Source organism: Microtus ochrogaster, unplaced genomic scaffold (assembly GCF_000317375.1).
Source record: "Microtus ochrogaster isolate Prairie Vole_2 unplaced genomic scaffold, MicOch1.0 UNK3, whole genome shotgun sequence".
Lineage (NCBI taxonomy): Eukaryota > Metazoa > Chordata > Mammalia > Rodentia > Cricetidae > Microtus > Microtus ochrogaster.
This window is the reverse complement of record NW_004949101.1, coordinates 17617837-17644696: the sequence shown is the minus strand read 5'-3', so window position 1 is coordinate 17644696 and position 26860 is coordinate 17617837. Positions and strand designations below refer to the sequence as shown.

At 47.6% G+C, this 26860-nt stretch overlaps 1 protein-coding gene across 1 annotated transcript in view; it reads left to right on the top strand.

Annotated features, from left to right (window-relative positions):
- The window catches only part of Tgm6 (transglutaminase 6), a 72965-nt gene extending 51551 nt beyond the window's left edge, over positions 1–21414 (top strand). Inside the window, exons 2-13 of the mRNA XM_026788454.1 lie at positions 5518–5691; positions 6219–6461; positions 7183–7301; positions 8680–8808; positions 11153–11330; positions 11762–11900; positions 13339–13442; positions 13510–13752; positions 14860–15201; positions 19487–19641; positions 19888–20021; positions 21261–21414. Coding sequence (XP_026644255.1) covers positions 5518–5691; positions 6219–6461; positions 7183–7301; positions 8680–8808; positions 11153–11330; positions 11762–11900; positions 13339–13442; positions 13510–13752; positions 14860–15201; positions 19487–19641; positions 19888–20021; positions 21261–21414 — 2114 coding nt within the window. The remainder of the gene's footprint in view (positions 1–5517; positions 5692–6218; positions 6462–7182; positions 7302–8679; positions 8809–11152; positions 11331–11761; positions 11901–13338; positions 13443–13509; positions 13753–14859; positions 15202–19486; positions 19642–19887; positions 20022–21260) is intronic.
- The last annotated feature ends 5446 nt before the right edge of the window (positions 21415–26860 follow it).

Here is a 26860-nt window from a genome sequence, read left to right as displayed (position 1 = left end):
TTAATTGTAACCTCCTGTAAAATAAAAAAGCAAATTACATACTTCCAACATATAATAGCATAGACTATACATTATCATCCCAACAGGTTAGAATGGGTACATAGTACAGAAATACTGGACCAAAGCAAGATCAGAACCCAGTGAGGAAAACATCAACTCCAGTAGCTCCATGCCATCATCAAAGGGCTTGTACAACTCCACCCTTCCAGCTTTTCAGCCGGGAACATCTCTCTCTCTCTCTCTCTCTCTCTCTCTCTCTCTCTCTCTCTCTCAGGCTGATTCCACTTGCTGTATGCAGCTCTTACAGAGAGATACCCCATGGATCTGACATCTCCAAAACCTTTGCTCGCCAATGCAATCCAAGCTTCACTTTCTCAGTTTCACACAGTGACCTCTGAGGGCCTCTTCCGCTCACATGCAGGGACTCCTCTGCTGTATGCTGTCGGCCTTAGCAGCTCTCTGAAACTACAGAGGAATAGTCCACAACCTCTCTACTTTTCCGTCCTTTCTGCCCATAAAGCCAGCACCATGCGGACAACACTGCCAAATCTGGCTCGACCCTGACCCTTTTGAGTCACATCAGCACCAACCTTTTTTGTCCGGTTCCTTTCTGGAAAAAGAGATCTGCTTGTGCTCCTCCACAAGCTGGAAGCTTAGCTGGGTGGGGTCCTCCCCTGAGGGCACCCTTCCCTTTATTCCAGCGCAGAGCAGACCTCTCCTTAACTGTGCGGTTCTCTACCAATCACAGCCTCTTTTCTGGTGCACACCTCGGCTGTAACGTTCAGCCTCCTGGTGCTCTTTTTCCTCTCCCCACTGTGCACTTTGTATTTCACCTGCTCTTTTTCATTGTAGATTTGCTTTATGATTATCGGTTTGAATAATGGTTATCAAAGATCACCGTACCACAGATCCAACATCCCGGCAGTCTTAAAATTTCCTCCACCAATGAAATTAGTCCTTTGTTTTTTTTAATTTAGCTTCAGGCAAATTCTCAGGTTACAGACAGAAGGCAGCCAGACTCTAACCCAAGAACGGCCTCTAGCCCAACTACTGCTAAAAAAAACCTTCACTTTCTTCTGAAACCCCCTGAGCTAAGCCTTCACAGTCCACAATACTCTGACCACTGCTGTCTTCCGGGCTCCTGCTAGAACAGAGGAAGCTCTGCTTGCCACATTCCGCTGCTTTTCTAGCCTAAAGTTCCAAAGACTTCCACACTCCTCCAAACAGTAGCTCTGGCTCTTCCCAGCGGCAGTCCACCCTCTGGTGCCGACTTCTGCTTTAGTTACTCTGTGTTCGGTACTTTCTTGTGGCTGTGATAAAAGACACCATTGCCAAAAACACCTTAGAGATGAGTTTATTTGACTCTCGGTTCCAGAAGGATAGGAGTCCATCATGCCAGGGAAGCCCGGGAGCAAGCAGCAAGCATGACAGCCGGAGCAGGAAGCCGAGAGCTCACATCTCCAAACACAAGCCTGAATCAGAGACTGTGATCACGAAGTGGATCAAGACTTTTAATCTCAAAGTCTGTCCCCAGTGACATACTATTCCAGCAAGACTGGACTACCAAATGCTCCCTAAGCAGTGCCACCAACTGGCCACCAAGAGTTTAAATTAGACTATAGGGGACATTTCTCACCCAAATCACCACCTTTGTCTTCTTCCAATCATGACCCTTGCCAAACCTGCTATAGTGACCATGATGCAGATTCCTCTAGTATTTTAGAGTCTGGGACTTCTGGGCCGGTGATGCTTGTGGGGGTAAAGGTAGCAGAGTTTAGGGGCTCCATGCAAGGGCAGACTCAAGTGCAAGGATCCAGGCTCCACTGCTTGCAAAGTTCTGTGACTCTTCCTGTTTCCATTCGTAAAGTTGAGACAAACATCCCTCAAATGGTTAACGGAGATCAAAGAAGACAACATTTATAAAGGACTTAGAAAACTACTTGTTTCATAGGAAGTCTTACTAAATAAAACCTATTCCATGTCTCCACCCACAATTGGTATATGTCTGCTGTATACACCAAACAAAATAGAGGTGAGATCCCAGGTACCTTTAGGCAGGAGATAACTATTTAAAGATGTTCGTATCAGTACATTTCTTGCTGTCATGACAAAATGCTAGGGAGAGTAACTTAAAGGGATGAAGATTCATCTGGATTGACAGCTTCAGCAATTTTAGGGCATGGTCACTTAGCAACATTCTTTTGGGCAGAAAATCATGGTGCCAAGCTTGTGGCAGAGGAGGTTTTTACCCCCATGAAGACAGGAAACAGACACAAGAAGGACAATGTTTCCCAAGTACTCACACCCCACCCAGTGAGTGGCCTATGTTCTCCACCTAAAACCCACCTCCTAAGGCTTCAAGAATCTTCCAAAATAGCACCAGCACCTGGGGACAAAGCCCCAGCACATTTGGGGGTGGGCATTTTATATCTAACCCATAACAATATTGTTTGAGTTTCACATATCATTGCCTTTCTTAACTTTCTGTGGTCTCTTCAAAACTATGAGTGACATTTTCTTCAAGAGGGAGAATGTTTCCTCTCCTTGAATCTGGGCAGACCTTTGTAACTGCCATAACTAATAGAATATTTAGGTCACAGCATAAAAGGTTTTGCAGCTTCCTCCTTGGTCTCTTAGATCACCTTCCTGGAGGGAAACCAGGTGTCCCCAGTCTTGGGACAATTAGGCACAGGGAGAGTCCCACGTAGAGAACTAAAGTTCTCGACTTAGATCCACTTCTCCAACCCTGTGAGTCGAGCACACTGGAAGCGGGTCCTCCAGCCCCAAACAGGTTTTCAGACAAGTACAGCCCAGCTGATGTGTGATCCGGCCCATGAGGAACTCCAGACGTACACTGGATGAGCACTGAGCAAGCTCCTGATGTGCAGAAACAGCAGGTCTTAGTTTGCGTTCTGCTGCTATGATAAAACACTGGCCCAAACCAACTTAAAGAGGAAATGGTTGGTTTAGCTTCCTCTTCCAGGTCATAGTCCATCATCCAGGGAAACCAGAGCAGGAGCTCAAGGCAAGAACCTGGAGGCAGGAACTGAGGACGAGAGAGGAATGCTGCTGACCGGCTTGCTCCCCCAGGCTTGCTTGGTTACCTTTCTTATACAGCCCAGACCCATCTGCCTGAGGATGGTACTAACCAGAGTGGGATGGGCCCTCCTACACCAATTAACAATCAAGAAGATGTCCCATAGGCCAATCTGATGAAGGCAATTCTTTGACTGAAGTTTTATTTTTCCACTTAACTATAGTTTGTGTCAAGCTGACAAAGAAACTAGCACACAGCATGAGTGTAGCAATTCTGGCTTCCCTCAGCCAAACTCTGAGGTAAGCAAATTGATTAAACAGCAATAGATTTCTAATACATCAGTTTTCTTATCACTAATTTCTTGAAACTAATTTTGATGTATATTACTAGCTCCATTTATCATTTCACAATTATTATATTCTACTTGTACTGTAAAAGGTAAATAAGAAATCAATTTTTGTAGGCAGACTTTTCCATATAGATTGCTGATCCTCTCTGTCCTGCCAGCCAGTCACCAAATAACCACACAGAGACTTAATAATTATAAATGCTCAGCCAATAGCTTAGGCTCATTTTTAGCTAACTCTTATAACTTAAATTAACCCATTTCAATTCATCTATGTGCTGCCCCGAGGCTGGTTTACCTCGTGTACATACTTCCCATCCTGTTCGCTCTGTGTTTTATGGCCTCTCCTCATAACTCCTAAGACTCTGCCCTTCTTCCCAGCATTCTCTCTTCCCCAAAAATACCGCCTAGCCATTGGCCAGTTTTTTTATTAACAATGAGAGCAACTCCTCTTCACAGTGTGCAGAAGGATTATTCCACAGCAGATTTTAGTTCAATATAGCTAATTATATGAATGCTTATCACAGCTTTATTAGAATACAAGGCATTCTGGTCAGGCAACATGTAAAGTACCATGGAGTTACTAGCTACAAATGAAGACTTACTCTTGTGGGGTGTGGTGGAGGCCAAATTCATCTCAAGCAGTGTCACTATTCATGGCAGAACATTTTGGAAAGCTCCAACAATGTGTGTATTATTAAATTAACCAAATATCTGACCTAAGGGAGGGAGGCTTTATTTTTAGTTCATGTTTCAGAAGATTCAGTTTGGCCCTACCCATGCCTGACCATAACAACTTGGTGACAAGAATGTGTGGCAGAAGAGGACTGTTCCCCTTGTGGTAGACAAGAAGCAGGGGTGGGGAGATACAAGAAGCAATGTACTAGTACAACAATACCCATGGATATCTGAGTACCACAGTCCATTCCTTGTCTCCCTCCAAGTTTTGGTGATCTGTCGCTGGTAACAATCTACCCTCACAGCAGCTTTCTCAAATGTCAGAAGCACTGTAGACTGTAGGGCCCCCAGTACCCAGTGTAACAGGCAATACCAAAACTACAGGACTCAAATAGACAAACTGTGAGGATTCTGGGATTAAGGCCAGATTCATCCTTCTTCTCTCCCCTGGACAGGCCCAGCAATTGAAGACTTAGCCCCAATGCCACCTTCCCAAGGAGATCTTTGTTGTCACTCTGTGGACTTCATCAGGTCCTTCCGTCATTGTCCTTTCAGCCCTTGTGCTCCTGACAGAGGGTATCCAAACAGTAATTAGCCCAGAGTGGACTCAGCTGTTCAGGTGGTGCACCTGCTCATTTGGAACATAATGATGAACATTTATTTCTCGTGTTTTGGGTGACTTAAATGACAAGAAGTTGTCCTCACAACCTCCCCGATGGCATCATTATTCCCATTCTACTGGAAATGAAGCTAAAGATAGCTTGAAAAGAAAGTAGCTCATCCAATAGATGGTCAAGTCAAGCTCTGGCCACTGTAGCTGACTCAGAGGCCCTGCCCATGAGCACTGAGCTTCATCGTGCCATCACTGAAGACCACACCGTGTCTTTCTGTTCACCAGTCTATCTCAGCACCCAGACACCAAGCTGATGCAAAAAATATGTCACCAATCCTCAGCATTGGTCTTTCTGTAGATAGGAATTAGCCTACTTGCTCAAATTCATTTTAACTCTATAATCAATTTTCTTGTCACTTTCTTAGCTATTCACAGATCTCCAGACAATTAAAAAAAAAAGGTTGAGGTAGTACATCCATATTCTCAGGTGAATCTGAACAAGAAACTTCTTTCTAGCTTCAACTTTCATATTTTTGCATTTTGTTCGTATGAGTTTTTTGCTTGTTTTGTTAGTTCATTTGGGGCTGGGGTTTTGTTTTTTGTTTTCTATTTTTGTTTTTGTTTTTTGAGGCAAGGCCTCACTATATAGCTCTGGCTGGCCCAAACTCGTAGAGATCCACCTGCCTCTGCTGGGATTTGAGGCCTAAGAACTTTACAGAATTAAACCAATGATCATAAATAAGTGGACCAGCATTGACGGGATGAAGCAGATGGAAGACAGAACTGGGGATGGATGAAGTAGCCTCAGAAGCTTGACCTCACTTCTCTCCTCTCCCTGCTCAGGGGTCCGAGTCACCAAGGTGGACTGGCAGCATTCAGAAAATGGTGCTGCCCACCACACCCAAGATTACCCTTGCCCAGAGCTGGTGGTTCGAAGAGGCCAGCTATTCAGTCTCACCCTGGATCTAAGCAGAGCCCTGGACAGCGAGGAGGCCCTCATCTTCACTGTGGAGACAGGTAACTGGTCTTGCTGATACCCCTAGTGGTTCACAGACTACTGATTTTATGACCAGTAATTTGAGATTCTTTAGTGAGTAGCCCAGGCTTTGGAAAGAGACAAGAGCCTGGGAAGTGGGCTGAGTCCCGAGGGCTTCTAACCACAGTTCCCAAGGGAATGGTGGAAAACACCACAGACACACAGCAGCCAGCTGGGAGAGGTGACCTTTCCAGAGTCCTTTATATGTAAAGAACGTGGAAAATACTCAATTACTTTCAGAGCCCAAACTCTTCTTTATTTTTCCAGCCAGATAAGAGCTCAGCTGTCACTTTCTCTTTGCCCAAGGGATAGTTGGGAGTCAGGGCAGCTGAGAGGGGTTCACTGTCCCCCTGCCCCCCCTCAGGGAAGGGACTTGCCCCGTCCTTCCCTTTAAAGCATTCCAGCATCTGGGGTATAAACTCTGGGCTTCTAGGCCGATCCCGTTCTGTTTCTCTAAAGCAACACTTTTAAGAGGCAGGGTCTCTAGATCCCTTCTCCTCCCTGCCAGGACCCCACGCATCTGAGGCTCTCCACACCAAAGCCATATTCCAGACTTCAGAGCTAGAAATGGGGGACACCTGGACAGCTGCAAAAGAGGAACAGACGGAGAATACTGTCACCGTCACCCTCGCGAGCCCTCCCAACGCAGTCATTGGCCGATACACGCTCAGTGCCAGGGCCTCTTCCCGCCGGAAACACAGTGACCGCAAGCTGGGCCAGTTTATCCTCCTGTTCAATCCCTGGTGCCCAGGTAGGAACTGCTGTAACTGAGACCAAGGGTCCCCTGGAAACCATCCTCAGAGGCAGGTCTATCTGCAGGGGGGCTGGGACGGGAGCCTTGGAAGCAAGATAAGGGATAGGAAGACAAAAACCAAGAGCTGGGACCAGCTAGAAGGCCCACACTATCAGGCATAAAACAGAACTTGTAGAAGGGCCAGAAGATAGAGGCTTCTGATGTGAGAATCCAGGAGGTCAAAGGAGGCCTGAGAAAAGTAGGAGAGGCTCAAAAGTGGGTAAGAGCATGCGTGCGCTGGGGGAGAAGAGGAGAAGTTCTAAGCTGCATCCCTCCGTGAGGCCGTTTCCATACCTGCATGGTGGGAATAATAACAGTGCCTGACTCTTGTAGATGTGCTGGGAATTCATCCGGCTAGTCCTGCAACATACAGTCACAAGACAAGGCCTTGGCAGGGGGTAGCTAGGATCAGGACTTTATTAATGTTTAGAAAATATAAAGTTGCCGTTGGCATCAAGGTGGGATATCTACAATATCAGGATTCCAGGGGTTAGGTCCTGCTTGGGGGCGGGAGGGGGAGGGGAAACATTCAGAAAAGGTGTCTTAGTAGAGAGAAGAAAGGAGCCCGTAAGCCACTTTCCCTGAGACGTGTCCGCCAGGCTCTCTCATCTTGCTAAGCCCTTCCCAGGCCAATAGGGACGAAGCTCCACCCACATGGGGCCTGTGGATTGCTTTTCAGAGGACGACGTGTTTCTGGACTCAGAGGAGGAGAGGCAGGAGTACGTGCTTAACGACAGTGGCATCATCTTCCGAGGCGTGGAGAAGCACATCCGGGCCCAGGGCTGGAACTACGGGCAGGTCTTCAGGGGCACAACCAGAGGGGGTGGACCAGGGCTGGGTGGTAAGGCAGCCTGGGAGACTTCTGTCTCCCCACCTCCTCCTGAGGAAGGGCAAGCTGGCTGACTGTAAGGGCAGGTGAATCCGTTCATTCGTTCACTCAAATACCACCCCTGTGCCAAGGCCCGTCCTGGACCCTTGGAAAAGTGGGAGTTGCTTTGGATACAGCTCGAATTAGACTCCACTTCTGTGTGGAAAGATAAGTAGTTGAAATCCGTGGTTCTCAAGCAAGAGCATGCGTCAGAGTCATAGGAGATCTCCTATAATCACAGGTAGCTGGGTTCCGTGAGAGCTGCTGTAGGGCCAGGCCTAGGAACCTACATTTTAAACAAGTTCCCAAGTCATGCTGCCACTATTGGCCTGGGTCTGTTCTCTGAGAGCCCTTCCACGTCTGTAGAGAACAGGTTCCTGGTACCCATTGCAGACACCAAAACCCACAGATGCTCAAGTCCCTTCTCTAAGAGACAGATTTGTATGGAGCCTGAGCTGTGTGTGTTCCGTCTCTCTCTCTCTATGTCACTCCTAATGCCAAACCAGTGGAAATACTAAGTAGTTATGTTGCCTTGTTCAAGGAATGGCAAGGGAAAAAAAACATATATCCAATTCAGACACAAGGATACAGAACCTACCCACACAGGGCTGACTGTAGCTACAAGACCAGTGACAATGGGGGAAAGAAATGGGGGTGTATGGAGCAAAGGCAGCTCAGAAGGGAAAAGGAACCACATATGGGTTAGGTTAGGGTCCTCATGGGTAGGCGAGACCAGATGGGCAGGAGGGGGAGCACCCGAGCAACTCGGGGTAGAAATCAAGGGAATGTAGAGTCTACTAAAGGACTCTTCCTGTGTAGGCTCTGGGTGCCACATGGGACTTGACTGCCCGACTAAGGACAGGCTGGGGGTCAAAAGCACTAAGGGCTCAGGGACTGGTCACTTATGACACCCAGTTTAGGGTCCATCTAGAGAGTCGCAGCCCTTAGCCACAGCCTCTTCCTACACGGGAGCCCAGCGTTGTTAAAACTTTCAGAATGTCAGAGAAAATTTGAATAAAAAAAAAAGTCTTAGTTCTTAAATGTTGTCAGCTGATCCAAACATGCATGAAACATGTGAAGCAAAGGATTGTGTCAGTAAGGAAGGTATGTAGCTCAAGGACCATCATGGGGAATCATGGGAAAGTGAACTCCTGGTTCCCAGATGACCCTTTGCAGAAAGATTTTAATGTCCCCAGTGGCAGCTGATGCCAGCTGACACAAACACAGGCAGCAGATCAGGTGGGGCCGTGGGAGGGCCTGGGACGTGGGCAAGACTCTGGCCTCTGAGTGTAGCTTCTCTGGGAGCAGTTTGAAGAGGACATCTTGAACATCTGCCTCTCCATCCTGGACCGAAGTCCTAGCCACCAGGATGACCCGGCCACCGATGTGTCCCATCGCCATGACCCAGTCTATGTCACCAGGATCATCAGTGCTATGGTAAGGAGGCCACTACCGTCATTACATAGCTTTCCTTCAAGGATACCCAAAACTAGCCCCAGCACTGAACCCTAAGAATCTCACCAAGTCACTTCTAGGTTTCCATATTGCTCCATGATGAACTGCACCCAAAGTCCATGCTATCAAAGCCTGTGTTACATTCAATTCTGTAGGTCAAGGATTTGGCAGGACACCATGAGACTGGCTTACCCAGCCCCTGGATGCTTCTGCTGGGGATTCCTGAAAGGCTGTGGATCCCCAAGGCTGTTGGCTAGAGTCATCTATCTCAAGCCTTTAGCTCTGGTAGTTGGTAGCTGCCCATGTCATGCCTTCTGGACTTCCCAGCCAGACCTCCAGGCTGGTGGGTCTGGCCAGTGATCTCACTTCTGTGATCAAAGCAGTCTCAAGACATTTCAGGCAAAAGGGTACAGGCCCAGACCCCACTGTTCTAGGGAAGGAGTGCCTACTTTAACTGGTCACAAGCGAGAGACCACATGCCTCAGAAGGCCAGAAGAGAGCCCACTATTTTTCACTCTTTAATTAAAATACAATTATATTATTATACCCCTTCCCTTTCTGCCCTCCAATCCCTCCGATGTAACATTACCCTTTCTGTCTCTCAGAAGCATGACCTCTTTTTCTTCCATTGTTAGTGTGTGTGTGTTTGTGTGTATGTAAAGCTAAAATGTATAATATTTGAATATACAAATACAACCTGGTTGCATGAATTCTAATTGGTCTTATTAATAAAAAATCTGGAGTCAGATATCAGGGTAAATGCTGAAGGATCAGAGAAGTAAAGGAGCCAGCCACTAGAGAGACCTTTTACCCCTACTGAATCTTCACATCGAAAGGGCACGATCCTGTCTCCACAAAACCTCAGACTGAAAGCTCTATCTATGAAGCGTCAGACTGCTCTGAGCTCCTGTCTCCTCCGGCCTTATATTCCTCTCTCCGCCCAGGCATGGAATCCCAAGTACTGGGATCACCTTTGTGTGAGCTCTGTTTCTTTTTTAGACAGATTCAATCTTGTGTAGCCCAGGGTGGCCTTGAATTCATAGAGATCAGTCTGCTTCTGTCTCCTGAGTGCTGGGATTAAAGGTGTGTGCCACCATTCCCTGGCCTCTATGGATAACCAGTGACTTAGCTCTGCGCTCTGATCTTCAGGCAATCTTTATTTATTAGATGACAAACAAAATATCACTACCCAACCTGCTTAGTCTGTTTAGTGTGTCTTGTGTATGTATGATTTTAGGACTGACCACTTGGTACTGCATAACAGCTTAGGGAGCTCCTCCCTGGGGAAACCATTTCTCCCAGACTCATCATTTCCTAGCTGTCCAGAGTTCTTTGTTTAAAGGTAGGGCCCCGTGAGATTTCCCCCTTCTGTGTTAGCATACCTATGGGGGTTATACTGGTTCCAGTCCTGTTTAGGGCGCCATACTGTTGCGCTATCATAGGTGTAGCTTCCCTATCGTTTCTAGGAGACACATCTCACAGCAGCTTTTCTGGTCCTCTGGTCTGTTATTAATGGCAGCCTCGACCCTGTGCAGGTGTCAATGTCATGAGATTCTAAAAGTAAAGGTGTATTTCTCCTATGCCCTCAGTTCCCTCCAAGACCTCAGAGCGATGATGGAGGTCAGAGAGTCAACACCAGTAGAGGATCCCAGCCCTGGCACACTGCAGTCCAGTGACAGCCACCCACATAGACTGCAAGTCCAAGTCCTGAATTCGTGGATCACCCTTTGCTAATCGAGTTGGGCAGGTCCCCTAATCCCTTGGCATTTCACTTTTCTCTAATGGGGGAGACAGGAGGAGAAAAGATTTTACACTGTAGACTTAAAACAAGTCAGCCCTCTAGACAGAAACTCCTTGGGACAGTGCCTGACACACAGCAGTGTTCAACAGGCTCCAGACTGCCACTATGATTGCGGTATCACTGATAGTCCCAAATTTAACTAACGAACAGCTATTTAAAGCAGGAAATGCTCCCAAATCATAGATGACTTTTGACAACAGACTGTCCAAATTGAAGATAATTGGGAGTTATAAGTAGTACAAAAATGGGATTTATTTAGTTTGGGGAGGTGTTTGAGATCAAATCCCAGGCCTCTTGCATGCTAATCATGTGCTCTACATTCTAGACACACATGCACACACACACACACACACACACACACACACACACACCAAGAGGTATTTTAAGGAAGCAGAGTATTCTCATTTTCAGACAACTTGAAGGCAAAGAGTGACTCATTGACTTGGGATCCCGACGTTTGAAAATGATTTTACAGTGAAAGTGGGCGTGGCCGCCCAGTAATTGACTCATGCCTTCTCTGCTCAGGTGAACAGCAACAATGACCGTGGTGTGGTACAAGGCCAGTGGCAGGGCAAATATGGCGGTGGCACCAGCCCACTGAACTGGCGTGGCAGCGTGGCCATCCTGCAGAAGTGGTTCAAGAGCAGATACAAGCCAGTCAAATATGGCCAGTGCTGGGTCTTTGCTGGAGTCATGTGCACAGGTATGGAGAGGGAAGTGCTCATCGGCACATATGCCCCTTGATCTTCGTGTGTTTGCATAGATTTGCATATGCCTCAATCGGTTCCCATTAACGAAGAAGACATGGAAACCCAGTTAAAGAAGAGAGAAAACTAACAGTTCGTTTATTTGGCATAAATCCTCCTTCTGCCTCCATCTCATTGGGTGTCATGGGTCAGTGCCGTGGTCCTGGAATCCTCTCAGAAAGGTACATGGCATTGCTGCGTGGATCCAGAGCCTGCCGACCCAGATGAGGGTGACGGAAGTATCTCCAGAAAAGTCCTCTGAGAGACCCCAGAGGGCTTGGTGGTTCTGAGGCAGGGGAGCCACGGTGAAGAGACTAGAGGCTGAGGCAAGAGAAGTAGAGCAGCCTGCAGCGAGCTGGGCACCTCCCTCTGACCTTCTGCTCCACAGTCCTCAGGTGTCTGGGGATCGCCACCAGGGTGGTGTCCAACTTCAACTCAGCCCATGACACTGATGGCAATCTGAGTGTGGACAAATATGTGGACACCTTTGGCCGGACCTTGGAGGACCTGACAGAAGACAGTATGTGGTAGGTCCCGGGCCACTGCGAATCGGGGTCAGGAGCTGCCCAGTCCAGTCCTAAATACTGGATCCTTCTCTCCTCTCCTCATACAAACCTTTCTTCCTGATGCAGTCACCTCCCTCCAGCCCTAGGTGTTTACTGGTGTATCTTTCAATGAGAGTGACCTCCCCAAAGGATTTTACTGTCCCCTTACACCAGCCCAGTTAAAGCAGGAATCTAGTTTCCCTCCGCTGCTTGCTTCCTATGTAGTCTTGTGCAAGTAACACCACGGTTCCTAATCTCATATTCTCACTGTGAGCACAGGAAGTTGAGAACAGTTAAGACCTCCTCACCAGGGCTTGCACAGTGTCTGCACAGCCTGCACCCTCCCTACCCTCCTGTTTCTCACACCCAACACACTCACACATTTCCTGAGCATAACTTTCTGCCTCCTGACCTTTGTATATACTGTTCCTCCTATCCAGAATACTGTTCCCTTCAGTCTTTCTCTGGTTACTTTGTTAGAACATAGGCCTCATCCTAGATATCATTTACCTAGAGCAGATTTCCAGCAGCCACTCTCAGGTGCAAGCCCCTCATTTTCTACACACTATTTATTATAGTGTTTGAGGCTCCCTGTCTTCCTCTCTGTCCCCTTCATTAACATAAAACACATACATATGTACACAAGGATATACACACATATGCACATCTTACATACATTTGCACACAGAGACACGCATGCACATAAATACACTCAGACACACATATACATACATCATGCAATCACACAGAAACATACACCAACATACGAGTAAGAAGATACATAAGCACACCCAAAAAAACCCACAAACATGCAAGCACACAGATATACAAATATACATCAACATACAAACCCTCATACACACAAGGGCATAAACACACAAAAATGTGCAAGCTTGCAGATATAGGAACACAGAAACACACACATACACACATATAAACACACACTTATACACACATGCACACACATTTACATATACACAACTACACACGTGTACACATAAACACTCACACATAAAGACACACACACACCAATTGCTACTATGATGCCCTGACTTTTTGCCTGGCACGGCAACACATGCTTGTCATTCTAGCCCTTAAGGGTCTCAGGAAAGAAGATCTGGAGTCTGAGTTCAGCCTGGTGTATGTAGGGAATTACAGACCAGCCTGACTACACTAACCAGAGACAGCGTAAGCTGCGTGAGGGCAAGATCTTTGGTCTTACCTACAGTTAGACTTCTGGTATCTTGGAAGCAGGTTGTTGGTATGTGTGAACACAAGCATGCATACACAAATGTGAATATATGTCCATCAGAGCAGATGGGTGGTCTGTGAGCTGCAGCCCTGGCTGGTCTGCAGTAAGGACTTCCGTCCTCTGGGCCTCTGCATCCACACAGCTGCCTTACCCATGTGTCTCTGGCAGGAATTTCCATGTCTGGAATGAAAGCTGGTTTGCACGACAGGACCTGGGCCCATCCTACGATGGCTGGCAGGTTTTGGATGCCACGCCTCAAGAGGAGAGTGAAGGTAGGGATGGTTGGGTGGACCCAGACCCCCTTGGTAGCACGCTGCTCATGCTCCTCCTCCTGCCCAGGCATGTTCCAGTGCGGCCCTGCCTCAGTCACTGCCATTCGCGAGGGTGATGTCCACCTAGCCCACGATGGCCCCTTCGTCTTTGCCGAGGTCAATGCAGACTACATCACCTGGCTATGGCATGAGGACCAGAGGCGGGAGCGCGTGTACTCAGACACCAAGAAGATTGGCAGGTGCATCAGTACCAAGGCAGTGGGCAGTGACTCTCGTGTGGACATCACGGGCCTCTACAAGTATCCAGAAGGTGAGGGCCGTGGAGTAGACTTTATCAGCCTCCCCACGATGGTCTGTGGGCTGCAGGAGGCCCACGGAAAATCTGGAGCCGGAGCCTCTCCGAATGTGAGCATGGCAACCGTAACCGCAGTTCTGCGTTGGCTGTGCTGCGGCATCTGCCTTCTCTGCTTGCTCCCACCTCTCCTGGGCTAGCTTTCCCACATACAGCAATGATGGTGCTGTTTCCTCACGCATTAGCCATATGCCAAGGACTGCGGAGCTATGCAAATGGGATAGTAATTGTACAGGGAGTGATCACGGGAACAGTAGCAGGTGGTAGCAATAGCACAAGCAGGAAACATGGACTGGGCACAGTGCAAAACAGCAGTAGCAGCCACTGGAGTCTGTCACCTCCCAGACCTCTGCCACAGCCCCAGTCCCTGGTTTATGGAAGAACCTGCACTTGTTGGGGTACAAAAACAAGACAGGTGAATGTTATTTTCATTGCCACCTCCAACACTGTACTCTAAAGGTCTCCTTTTCCCATAGGGAAGTAGATCCCTGGATGGGGTGGGTGGTAATCTAGCCCATTAGGCCAGTCATTTATGCTTGTTAAGAAACGCTACCAAGTGATCTGGTTCAAACTGGAATCAGACTTTATCCCTGTTGCTCCCTGAACACAAACCAGGGAAGCTTGCCGTTACAGGAGTTGCGTGTAAGTCAGGGTAGGCTGTTGGGGTGGGGGTGGGGGGAGCTGATCTGCCATTTGCAGAGACTTCTGGAATTCAGAATGTGGAGTCTTGGGATGTTTTTTGGCCCGAGAAGAAGTCAGCCAGAAATGATGGCAATAATGAGTTTCTTTTCCCCCAGTTGTCAGAGATGATGAAAACCTGCATTTTTATGTGAAATTTCCTGACCTAATGTGTTAGCAACTGTTGTAGAGGATATTAAAAGAGATAAGCAAACACCGGCATTTGGCAAAGGGCTCCCTATGATTCTCAGGCTTCCAGTTTGAGCCCTCCAAGAGCCAGGGGAATACAAAGTGGTGACAAGCGGTTGGTTTGCTCAGAGCAGCAGAGTCTGGACCTGGGTTGAGGGCGCGCGTGCTGCCTGTGTCTGATGTAAGGATGCCCTGCAGGGTCCCGGAAGGAGAGGCAGGTGTACAGCAAAGCTATGAAGAAACTGCTCAGCTTGGAACCCTGGGGGAGGAGGAGGCGGATCCGCAGGGCCGGTTTACGTGCTGTCTGGCGTGATGACCTCCTGGAACCGGCCACCAAACCCAGCATCACTGGCAAGTTCAAAGTGCTGGAACCACCGGTGCTTGGCCAGGATCTGAAGCTAGCTCTGTGCTTGACCAGCCTCACCGCCAGGGCCCAGCGGGTCCGAGTCAATCTGAGTGGCGCCACCATCCTCTATACCCGCAAGCCAGTGGCAGAGATCCTGTGTGAATCTCACACAGTGAAGCTGGGGCCACTAGAAGGTAGGATCAGGTGGCCTCGTGGGATCTGGTCAATAGCCTTCTTTTCCAGGTTGACTGGGGATGAGCAGCAGGGAGGGAGATTCCCAGATTGACATTCACCCCTAGGAAGGGTAGCTCTTAACTCTGATGTCAGTGCCCCGCCTCTTGTCCACACTCTACAGATAAGAAAATTAAAGGTCAGGGGAGGAAATCATGACCCTGTGGTTCACATTACTAGAATGGCAATTCAAGTCCACAGTCATCTGGTGGCAAACTGGCCTTGAGGGTGAGGTGACTTATCACCTAGTCATCACAAACAATGTGATTATTTACAGACCAAATAAGCACATGCTGGGAGCATGTCACCAGACACAGGACACGCTCTGTGTCACTCTCCTGAAGTCCACAGACACCCTAGATACCAGCAATGGCTCCATCCTTCAGAGAAGGAGACCCACGCCCAGAGTTCAAATTCACACCTGGTGCATGTGGAGGCGGGACCCAAACCCAGGCAGCCAGGCTTAGAGGACCTCCTTACCCAGGGTGGAGAGGGGCTAGGGTTTCACACCCAGAGCACTGCCAGCGCCCAGCACCTCGGCACTCAGTTGTTTATCTCCAGGCTGCACAGTGATGGCTCGTCCCATGTGGGGCATGTGCCCAAAATCCATCCTTGGCACTTCACTGTGAAATACCCTGTAGAAATTTTTTTTTGAATAATTTTAACTGGCCTTGTTGTTTTTCTGTTAATCAGTCAGGGATGTTTTTCATGAGCCTTGAACACGTCACGCTTCATGTGTGAATTCCCAGATGGACCCTAGTTGTTTATCCTTCCTTCCTTTTCCTAATCTGTCTCTTTCCTTCTCGTTCTGTCCCTGCCTCACTCTTCACACGCATCGTCCCTCTTTCCGTCTCCCTAGCTGCGTGTCACTGTTCTCTCTGTCTCTGTCTCTTCGTCTCCCATTTCTGTCTTTCTCTAATTCTCTAAACACATGTGTCTGTCATGTATGTCTGTGTGTGGCATCTGTCTGTCTCTGTCACTTCTCCCACACTGTCTGAATTCTAAGGATACAGCTGGACGGAGTTTAACCACCGTCATCCCTTTGGACCAGTTCCTTGCACAGACACCTTGAGGACTTAGGCAGAGAAACACACGGAGGAGGCACCGCGCAATTTTAGCTCTTTGTCATTTTCCTGTCACAAACTCTAAATCACAGAGTGACACTTTATAATAGAATAAATTAACATCTCCTGGCTCGTAGCATTTTTTTCATGTTCAAAATAATGCATATTCATTACAAAACTCAAAAAGCAAAAGAGAAAACTCGCCTCTTATCTCACCACCTACCTACAAACTGTTGACAGGTTTTCCTTCTAAATGTGCACTGCCTGTTTGCCTTTTGAAAAGCAGAGCCCTAATTAAATATTGCCACGCTGCGCGCCCTTCGTACACAGCATATTACAGATCGTTTAAAAAGCTCCTCTTAGGTATCCTTTTACTTGGTTTAAATTTTTAAATAAATTCAAGGTAATTTTTTTCCCCAAAGACCAGCTCTAGATTTGGTGTATTCTCAATACTGAATTTTTTTTCTTTTTTCTTTAGCTTTCATTGATTTCTACTCTAATTAGTGCTATTCCCTTTATCTTTCTTTTGTGTTGTGCCTTTTGTATGATCCCTTCCTTCTTTTCTTTCTCTGGTTGGTGGTTGCTGTTATGCTGTACTTTGAAGGCTCTTCACTAAGAGCCTTCCCTGCCCCTCCAGGTGTTTATTTTATTTTGAGACAGTCTCACCAGTTTTCCCAGGCTAGCCTTGACTCACCCTATAGACTCAGCAGGCTTTGAATTTGTGATCCTTCTACTTCAGCCTCCCAAGTAGCTATGATTATATGCTACCAGGCCCAGCTCTTATTATTCCTATTCTCTGGTATATGGTGGCTTTAATTTTTTCTGTTTCCTGTTATTATAACATTATATATAATATTATATAAATTATATATAGTATATATAAATTATATGTATAGTATATATAATATTATATGGTATATAATATTATAATATTCCTGTATTAATAATACCTAGATTAATAATTTTAAACCTGCCATTATATATTTATAATTATTTATATATAACTATTTATTTATATATATAATAAAATTTCCTTCTAAGCCCTATTTATGACATTCCTCAATAAGTATTTTTATTTTCATTTTGTTCAAAATATTTAAACTTTTATCTTGACATTTCTGCTTTGGCTCGTATGCTTTTACAAGTGTATTGAGCTAGGCACAGCAGAACATCTAATCCTAGTGGTCAGAGGATTAAGCGTGCAGAGCCAGAGTTCAAGGCCAGCCTGAGTTGAGTAGCAGGTCTATCTTTTCGTTTAAAGCATTATATCCTTTCATCGCCAGCATTTTGGATTTTCCAGTTCTCTTTGTTATTGTTTTCTGTTAGATTTGCCGTGGTCTGAGGGCACACCCTGCATTAGTTCTATATTTTACAGTTGTTGGTATGTTATTTGTGGCACAGAATATGCTGTCTTGGTGAACGGTCCAGGTGAGCTTGAGAAGAAAGTGTGTCTGCTGTGTTGGGTGGATATCATCGTCTCTCTCTCCTGTCTGACTGAGGTGCTGTGGAGAATCACTGCCTGGGGGAAGGGGCTCGGAGTTCTTAAAGGAGAATGAGATCCGTGACTCGGGAACTGCACTTTACGAGGGGCCACCTTTCTCAGGGCTCTGAACTGGTGCCAACGCTCTGCCCAAGCCTATCACTGGTAGCATACGCTGGTTCTCCAAGATGGAACTCGGGAATTTGCATTCCAATGAGTTTCCCAGGACCACTCTTGGAGAGCCATGGTCTATGACCATGAAGGAAGTAAAGGATAAATATAAAGTATTTGGCATAATGCCTAACATCTAATGAATATACTATGGTGGTATATTATTTGTATTTTAATAAATAAATCTTGTCTGAAGATCAGGCAAAGCTAAAGCCACTAGAGGTCAAGTAATGGTGACACACACCTTTAATACCAGGATTTGGGAGACAGAGTCAGATGGATCTCTGTGAGTTCAAGGCTACCCTGGGCTACACAAGATCAGTGCAGAAACAAATCTGCATTGTAGGTGGTGGTGGCCTACTCCTTTAACTCCAGTACAAGGGAGTCGTGCCTTCAATCCCAGCACTAGAGGGAAGCCCCTTTAAGGCAGCCAGCTGGAATTGCCGATCAAGAGAGTCAGGACAGAGTAATGTCCCCTCTGGTGAGGTGTCTAACGCATAGCAACAGCTAGAGCCATACCACTGCCAATTCTGGTGTTCACAACATCCAACAGAAACTAAAGGGGAAGTTGAGGCTGACAGCTGGAACTCCCAGGTGAGTTTTCTTTCCACAGTTGAGTGCACCGTGGCTGAGCTTGTGGAGCCTCTTCCCACTCCAGGCTCCTTCAGAATGTGTGATAAACACTGGCAATGTCTTCTGGAAATGGTTTGTTTGCCTTCCAGCTCTTCTCAAGGACAGAGTGTCTTACTCTGGGGATATTTTGCTGTTCTCTCCCCTCCCTGTCACAAATCGGGGTAGGGCAGTCTATACCCAGACCTTGGAGGACACTTTGAAACAAACCTGTTTGTGTCTGAAATGGGGACGGGGACAACCACATTTCTAGAGCCAGCTTCTCAGTGAGCTGAACAACACACGACACTTTGCCAATATGATGTGTGGGCCAAGCAAAAGAGAACTCCTTGCATATGTGTGTGGTTACACACATAAGATGTATCCGAACAGAACCAAGGCCTAGCTATGGCTTTAGGGAGCTACAGAAGAAGAGAGTGCCTAGGTGTTGTGTGTGTAGTTGGTCAGAGAGAGAGAGAGACAGAAGATCTGGACCATGGGAATTCAAGTATAAGAGTGTAGGCAAGGAGCAGTGAAGCCTGCCCACAGTTGGGCAACCCTTCATGGCCAAGCAATATTTGGAGGCATTACAAGGAAGTTGCCCCCATGAGCTTGGAAGTTGAAGGCCACTGTTTCTTCTCGCTCCTCTGGACCTGAAATATAATAAGCACTCAGTAAGCAGTAAACAAATTTCAGGTGGTGCGGACAGATGGTGTAGCAAACATTTCCATCTTGCATAATTATGAGGAGTGTGTGCAGATGTCTGGGCATCCTTGGAGAAACAGCCTGGTATCCTGGTACTCACTGGCCTAGGTTTGAATCCAGTTGTATGTGGATTCTTTGGTGTACTTGCTGTGTGACTTTGGGTCAGAAAATATCCTCTTTGAGCCTTGGGTTTAGCTTCCTGTGTGCTCCGCCTTTCAGAGAAGAAGATCCCAGTCACAATATCTTACTCTCAGTACAGAGAAGATCTGACGGAGGACAAGAAGATCCTGTTGGCTGCCATGTGTCTTGTCAGTAAAGGGGAGAAGCTCCTGGTGGAGAAGGACATTACTCTGGAGGACTTCATCACCATCAAGGTGACTCCTGTCCACATCTACTACCCTGTCTCTGACAGGGCTGAGGCAGGGTATCCAAAACTGGGGTCTGAGCCTTGGGCCCCAGCTCCATCTCTCAAGAGTAGGGAAGCCTGTGCTATTTTAACAGGGCATGTGGGGGCAGAGGTGGGTGACTAGTGCCACATTCTTTGGCCCAGTCAGAACCGTGGGCTTCAGGAAGTGGGGATGCAGAGGATGCTGGATGACTCATGGATGCTGCCTCTCCAGGTGCTGGGCCCAGCGGTGGTAGGAGTGGCGGTCGCTGTGGAGGTGATGGTGATCAACCCCCTCTCGGAGAGTGTAAAGGACTGTACGCTGATGGTAGAGGGCAGTGGCCTGCTCCAAGGGCAGCTCAGTATCGAGTAAGTGCTGGAGTGTTGATTGACAAGGACAGGGCCAAGAAGAAGGTACTGAGAAGGCAGCAGGAGAGACTCTGTGCTTCGGGGACACACCTACTGCCCGTAACATCAGCCTTTATCCATTTAATCATTACTTCGCTTGCCTAGCAGACCCTTCGAGACAGTTGACACATATCACTCATTTTCGTTCAATTTTCCACTTACTTAACATGCACTTGCCATCTAGTCGTTCATATTTATATATAAGCGTGTTGTGCTACCCGCATGCCCGTGTGCCATGTGTGACCCTGGTCCCCACTGAGTCCACAAGAAGGCATTAGGATCCCATGGGTCCAGAATTCCATTTGGCTATGAGCCACCATGAGGTGCTGGGAATCAAACCCAGGTCCTCTAGAGAGCAGTCAGTGCTCTTCGCCTCTGAGCCACCTCGCCGGCCTCATTGTCTGTCTCTAATTCATTCATTATCCACTCTTTCATTCATAGTTCGTGCATCAGTTATTCAGCCGCTCAGCTCAGTTTGGACCGGCTCGCTCACCTAGCCCTCCGTTGTTGAATTTGCTCTCTCATTTGCCCACCTTCATTCACGTGTTCATTGACTCTCTGCACGTTTAGTCCTTGGCCATGCTAATCTGTGCTCTGAGCCACATGGATGTCATTGGGGGTATTAAAATGGCTGTTGGATGGGAAGAGTGTGAGGGATGAATCCTCACACTCTAGGGGACCAGAGGCAGTCCTTGAGAGAAGGTGGGTGGGGTTAGGGAGAAGCGTTGGTACCACTGACGTCTGGGCTGGTCCCTAAATGATAAGGATAACATGAGGCACTTTCCCGGCATAGAGAAGGAAGACGGGGTTCCCAGGCAGAGGCCTCTGGTGCAAAGGGAAGGGCTCTTTAGGGAGAGAATCTCGTTCTGGGTTCCTGGTGTGTTAGGAAAGAAAAGGGGCGTGTCTACAGCAACCTCGGTTCCAATCCAAGTCACGGCACCAAAAAAAAAAAAAAAAAGAAAAGAAAAGAAAAGGGGCAGTAAGATGGAAGGAATGCTAGATCCAGAGCCAAGGAAGGAAGCGCAAGGCATGCTCATGGCTAGAACCGGTGAGGGAGGGGACTAACATAGCCAAAGCGGAGAAATGTGAGCCATAAATGACGGTAAAGCTGTTGACCCCGAGGGTCGAGACAAGCCAGGCTGAGCTAGACTCAAGGAGAGAGGATTAACTATCTGCCTTTTTCCCTGCTCTTGCCTCCAGGGTGCCCAGCTTGCAGCCTCAAGAGAGGGCCTTGATCCAGTTCAACATTACCCCCTCCAAGAGTGGCCCAAGGCAGCTGCAGGTGGACCTTGTCAGCCCGCAGTTCCCAGACATCAAGGGCTTTGTGGTCATCCACGTGGCTACAGCCAAGTGAGGGACCATGAGTGACTTTGGGAGGATTCTGTCCCTTTGTTTGTTTCTCCCATATAAGATCCAGGAGTCCTAGGTTAGCTTCTGTCTTTGCCCTACTTTACAAGTTTAGGTAAGGTACACTGAGGTGCTGGACTCAGTAATCCTCCCCCTTCAGGACAAGTGGGTGATGTAAGCGCTTTGGGATCCTCCAACACTCGTCACCTTTCTGCTGGGAGAATGGCATGGCCCAGTCTTCTGAGAGCCCTGGCCTCGATAGTTCTGCCAGCTCAGCCCAGGCAACTCACTGTTCCTTGCTTTTCTTTCATTTTTTTCAAATGTCCTGGACACATTTGGGCACAAGAATTCTCCAAGCCAAAACACTGCCATGATAGAGGAACCCTCCTGAAGGCATAAAGCAAAGTAGAAGCAGGACTGAGAACCACGCCATTCACCCAACTGTTACCCCAAACTCATGGTCTTAAGAAAAAGCATTGGACCTTCAGCAACAGATTTTCCCCTCAGTGGAGACACTGGCTCTGGATTTGAGGGGCTAAAGCTGCCTGGGAGCAGTTGAAGAAGACAAAGGCGCTCTCCCCTAAACTCGGCAGCATGGATACGCTCTGGGTATGGCTGTCCTGGAGTTTACATGATCACCTTGGATCAGCCAGTCACCCTTTCTTGGAACCAGGATGGCTCCCAACTGTGCAGACCCTACACTTGGAATTGAAGTGGGACCCGGATACCCAGGTTAAAGACCAGAGTCACCACGGGGCCACGAAGAATATGACACTGGATATGAAATTTAGCGCTGAAATTTCCTGGACAGCCCAAGAAATTAAAATCAAGCTACAGTTGAAGAACTTTGGAGAACACAGCAGGTGCATCAGCAATGTGGTGCCTCCTGGGTACAAATGAAGATGAGGGAGCTCGAGAGATGGCTCAGCGGTTAAGAGCACTTTCTGCTCTACTAGAGGGTCTGAGTGTGGTTCCCAGGTGCCATGGCAGACACTCACAACCTCTGTAGCTCCGGCTCCAGGGGTCGAACACTTCTGGTCTCTGGGGGCAACTACACTTATGTACATACACCCTCCCCCCAAACGCCTGCAACTGCAATAAAATAAAACCTTTTTTAAAATACGGATGAGAATAATTTGTGTTGAGAGCCAAGTGAATACACACTATTTGCTAGATGATTCCTGAGGCGCCCCCACACAAGTACTGACAAGTCTACAAAATGTGAGATGTGGTGGCCAGATAAGTAGATGTGTCAGAGGCTTGAAGCAGGAGGATTGCCATGAGTTCAAGGCCAACCTGGGCTACGTAGTAAGTTCAGGCCAGCCTGAGCCACAGTCTGTTGACAACAAGGAACCTGGGCTCAGCACTGGTAGAGGTCAAGGGAGCAGAAGTAAACAGGAAGCGGCCTCTCCCTGCTGAAGACCCTGTGGCAGCCAAGAGGGTGGGGGCTTGCACAGTTCTGCAACTGAACTCAGTGGGATAGTGTGTTTAGGGGACGAGGATAGCTTGCTAGGTAGCTGTTTCCCATGATGCATCCCGGCTGACCCAAGACAGGACTTTAATGGAACCAAACTGACCTCACCCTGACTGGCAGCATCAAGGCTTTATGTAAGATTCAGATTTTCTGTTTCCTTTAAGCTATTCCAGCTTTCAGGAAAGACTACCTGCTTTCTAGAAAATTCTGAACACCGAGAGGTAAGGGATCTGGTCTTCTACAGTCAAGTTCCTCCCTTCCCAAGGGTTTGTAAGGCAGTGTAAGGCCCAGCATAAGTTTTTCAGGCCTTGTGAACCAGGAGGCCTTCATTGTAACTGCTCAACTTTGATTCTACAGCACTGAAGTTAGCACAGATGGCGCACAACCAGATATGTGGCATGATAAACATTATTTAAAACAGGCTGCAGGCCAAGCCCACCCTGGGTTGGAGTTGTCCAACCCTTCCGCAGAACAGCAGGCTAACTCAAATGCTAGCATCCAGCTCAAACCAGGGCTAAGGCAAGCTTTGAGGATCTCCAGAGTGAAAGGAGATAAACTCTCAGCTTGAGACAGTGATTCTAGATTGAGTTGTGATTCAGATATGGGCTGGATCGTTAACTCCGACACTAAACCAGATCCTAACCCTTGTCCTCAAATCAAGACCTGGCTAGTACCAAACAGAATCCATGCTAACACAGCCCCTGGACCAACTCCACAGCAACTCTGAGGCCAGACTATAGTTCACACCTGACATAAGGATCTGACTCTAACCTCTTTATTGACTCCTGACCCTAGACCGACCCCTAGCCTCGGTGAGACCTGGCTCTAGGCCTTGGCTTCAGCTGTTCTCTCCAAAGCTGGGCTTTTAAAATGGGACCCAAATCTGCTGTCCCAGTCACTGAGCGCAAAGGACTGTCTGCCTGGGCCAGGTCTCTGAGCATCACCCTTCTTTTTCTTCAATGATATGGGGCTGAAATACTGAAGTCTGATGTGCCCCCATCCCGCCCGCCCCAGTCCTCCCTGAAAGAAGCCATATCCAGTGTGGTCCCCACAGTGTCTTAGTAGGGATTTCCAGTGCTGTAATAAACACCATGACCAAAGCATCATGGCGACGAAAGGATTTATTTCAGCTTACAGTTCTACATCACAGTCCGTCGCTGAGGGAAGTCAAGGCTGAAACTGAAGGAGAACGAGAACCCAGAGGCAGAAAATAAAGCAGAGAACATGGAGGGCTTTCTTGTTCTCCATGGCTTGCTCAGCTCATGACCACTGACCCAAAAGTGGAACTGTCCACAGAGAGCTGGACTCTTTCACATCGGTCATTATCATGAAAATGCCCCACAGACATCTCACAGAACAATCTGATGGAGGCAACTCCTCAAGATTCTCTCTTTCCTGCAATGATGGTGCACGGCTTTAATTCCAGCACTCTGGAGGCAGAGGCAGCCTGGTCTACAAACTCTGTAAGTTTGAGGTCAGCCTGGTCTAGATAGAGAGTTCCAGGGCAGTGAGAGCTGTTACACAGAGAAGCCCTATCTTGAAAAATAAAATTAAAAGAAAAAAATCTCTCTTCTAAGGTTTGTTTACGTTTGTATCAAGTTGACAAAAATCACCAGCTCACAGAACATCTGATCAGAACTTCTGATGCTTGTCCCCCAAAGAGAGAGATACTGACAATACCGGCTCAGGACAGAAAGTCACCTGCTGCTACTGCTGCTGAAAGGGACACTCCTCTCCAGAGCAGGAGTCATTGCAGAGCAGTGGAAAGGGGCCCCTCGATCCTCCAACAAATCATCCTCAAATTCAGGGTTGGGCTTCCCGGGAAGCCCCTTGAAGGTGGAGTTCAGAGTACAAGCTATTGACTGAGTAGAACCTGGGTTCCAGCACCCACAGTCAGGCTTGGGAGAGCTGGTGTGAGCAGAGGAAGGAGTTGAGCCAAGGTGGAGGCCATGGGACAGCCTTGGGCAATGTGTCCCCCTCTGCTTACCTTAGGTAGCTCCAGAGCTAGAATGGCCTGTCAGAGTGTCCAGGCTGACGGGCAGGGCTGTGTTTCTCTGATGGAAGCCATCACTGATTTGCCTAGGAACACGATGCTGGTTAAGAGAGGGCTCTACAGCTGGGATGTCGCTACATGGACAATAACTCTACTGTGCTCTCTACCAGGGAGCAGTTACCACCACCGCAGGGGGTCTGGGCTGTGTCCGGTCCCCACCCTGAATGCTATGTAAGTCCAAAAACAAGACTGTGCCAGATGTCACTCGCACATTCTCTAGTCAGTGAAGATGGGTGTCCACTGGGACATTTTCTAGCATGACACACAGAGGGAGAAGCAAAAGTAAACACATAAGTGGATTATTGAATATATCAACTAATTGAATTCAGTGTTGAGTGCCAAAAAGAAAACAGAAGTGACAACCCCTCCCTAAAAGTGATGGCCCTATTTTTAGAGAGAAAGACTCTCTGAGAAGAAGGCTGGGGTTTTAATGACAATAAAAACAGTGCTCAAACTAGTGTGCATGTTGGGAGCGACTTCAGGATCCTTACAAATGCTCATCTTTCCTTCACAGCAGCTCCGTAAGAAGGCTCTCTCATCGTCCCCTCATTGCAACTGAGAAAGGAACACAGGGTCACTCGCACACAATCACACAGCACCTGTGATGGCTTACATTATGTATTAAGTTTAAATGACTGTGCTTAAGAGAGCTATAAAACAAAAATGCCTCTAACCTGTGAGCCCCACTTGCCCAAGGACAGAGAACTGGAATGCTGGGGGCTGTTGTTCATGTGAGATAACAAGCCAGTATTTTTGCATCTGTAAACAAGTCTGGTTGCCCCAAAGGCACAGGATGTGTGCTTGATTGTACATAGGCAGGGAGTACGTCAGGATGTGTGCTTGTCTCTGATTGCACAAAGTCAGGAAGTATGTAGCCTTGTGGTTTTGCCTATATAAACCCCTGACTTAATGTCATTGGGCACCATCTTCTGTGCATGAGCCTGAGTCTCAGGTATGGACCTGGCCAGTTTTCATAATCCTAGACAGCATTTAATAAAACCTGAGAATAAAAAATCTTAATTGGCAGAATCTCTGAGCAATCCCAGACTCTTAACACACCTAAGTGGTGGTCTGTGGTATCTGAAGTTTGTTTCATGTGAAGAGCCAGCTGTATAAAGGTCTAGGAAACCCTGTTCCAGTCAGAGGAAAGTTTAGGGTTTGCCTTAGCTTTCTGTTACCGTAACAAAATACCAAAGATGATCAACATATGAATATGGAAATGTCGGGGAGCTGGACAGATAGCCCAGTGGTTAAGCACTGGCGAGGTTCAATTCCCAGCATCCACACAGTGGCTCACAAATGTCTGTAACTCCAGTTCCAGAGGATCAGTGCCCTCTTCTGGCCTCTACAGGGAAGAGGCACATGGTAAACAGGCATATGTGCAATCAAGACACCCATACACATAAAGAAAATAAATAAAAATAAGGAAAGGAAATGCTCACCTTGGCTCATGGTTTTGGAGATTCATTTTGTGGTTATTTGGCCTCGCTGCTCTTGGGTCCATGTTGAGGCAGTGCATCATGGGAAGGAGCCCATGGTGAAGCAAAATTCCTTATCCATGGTAACCAAGAAATGAAAAGGGCTAAGAGGAGAGACCAGGGTCTTACCCACTTCCAATGTCTGTCCTTATGTGACCAGATTTCCGAAAAGTCCTCTTAAAAGCTCCAGTATCCACTGAGGGTACCACAGCAGGGACCACACGGGCCCATGGGACACCTATCAAAAGCATAGCAGGGTTCCCTGGATAGCAAACATATCTTTTCCAAAGTGACTCTTGGCTTCCATCTGAACAGCCTCTTCCTCTTCGAAACACTAAACTTCTGTAGTTAGTATTCCCCCAGCACAGGCCAAGCTGAGTACCCTGCCCCAGACAGCCATGTCCTGGAACTTTGCCCTTAGTGATTAAGATGGAGGAAATGTGCAAAG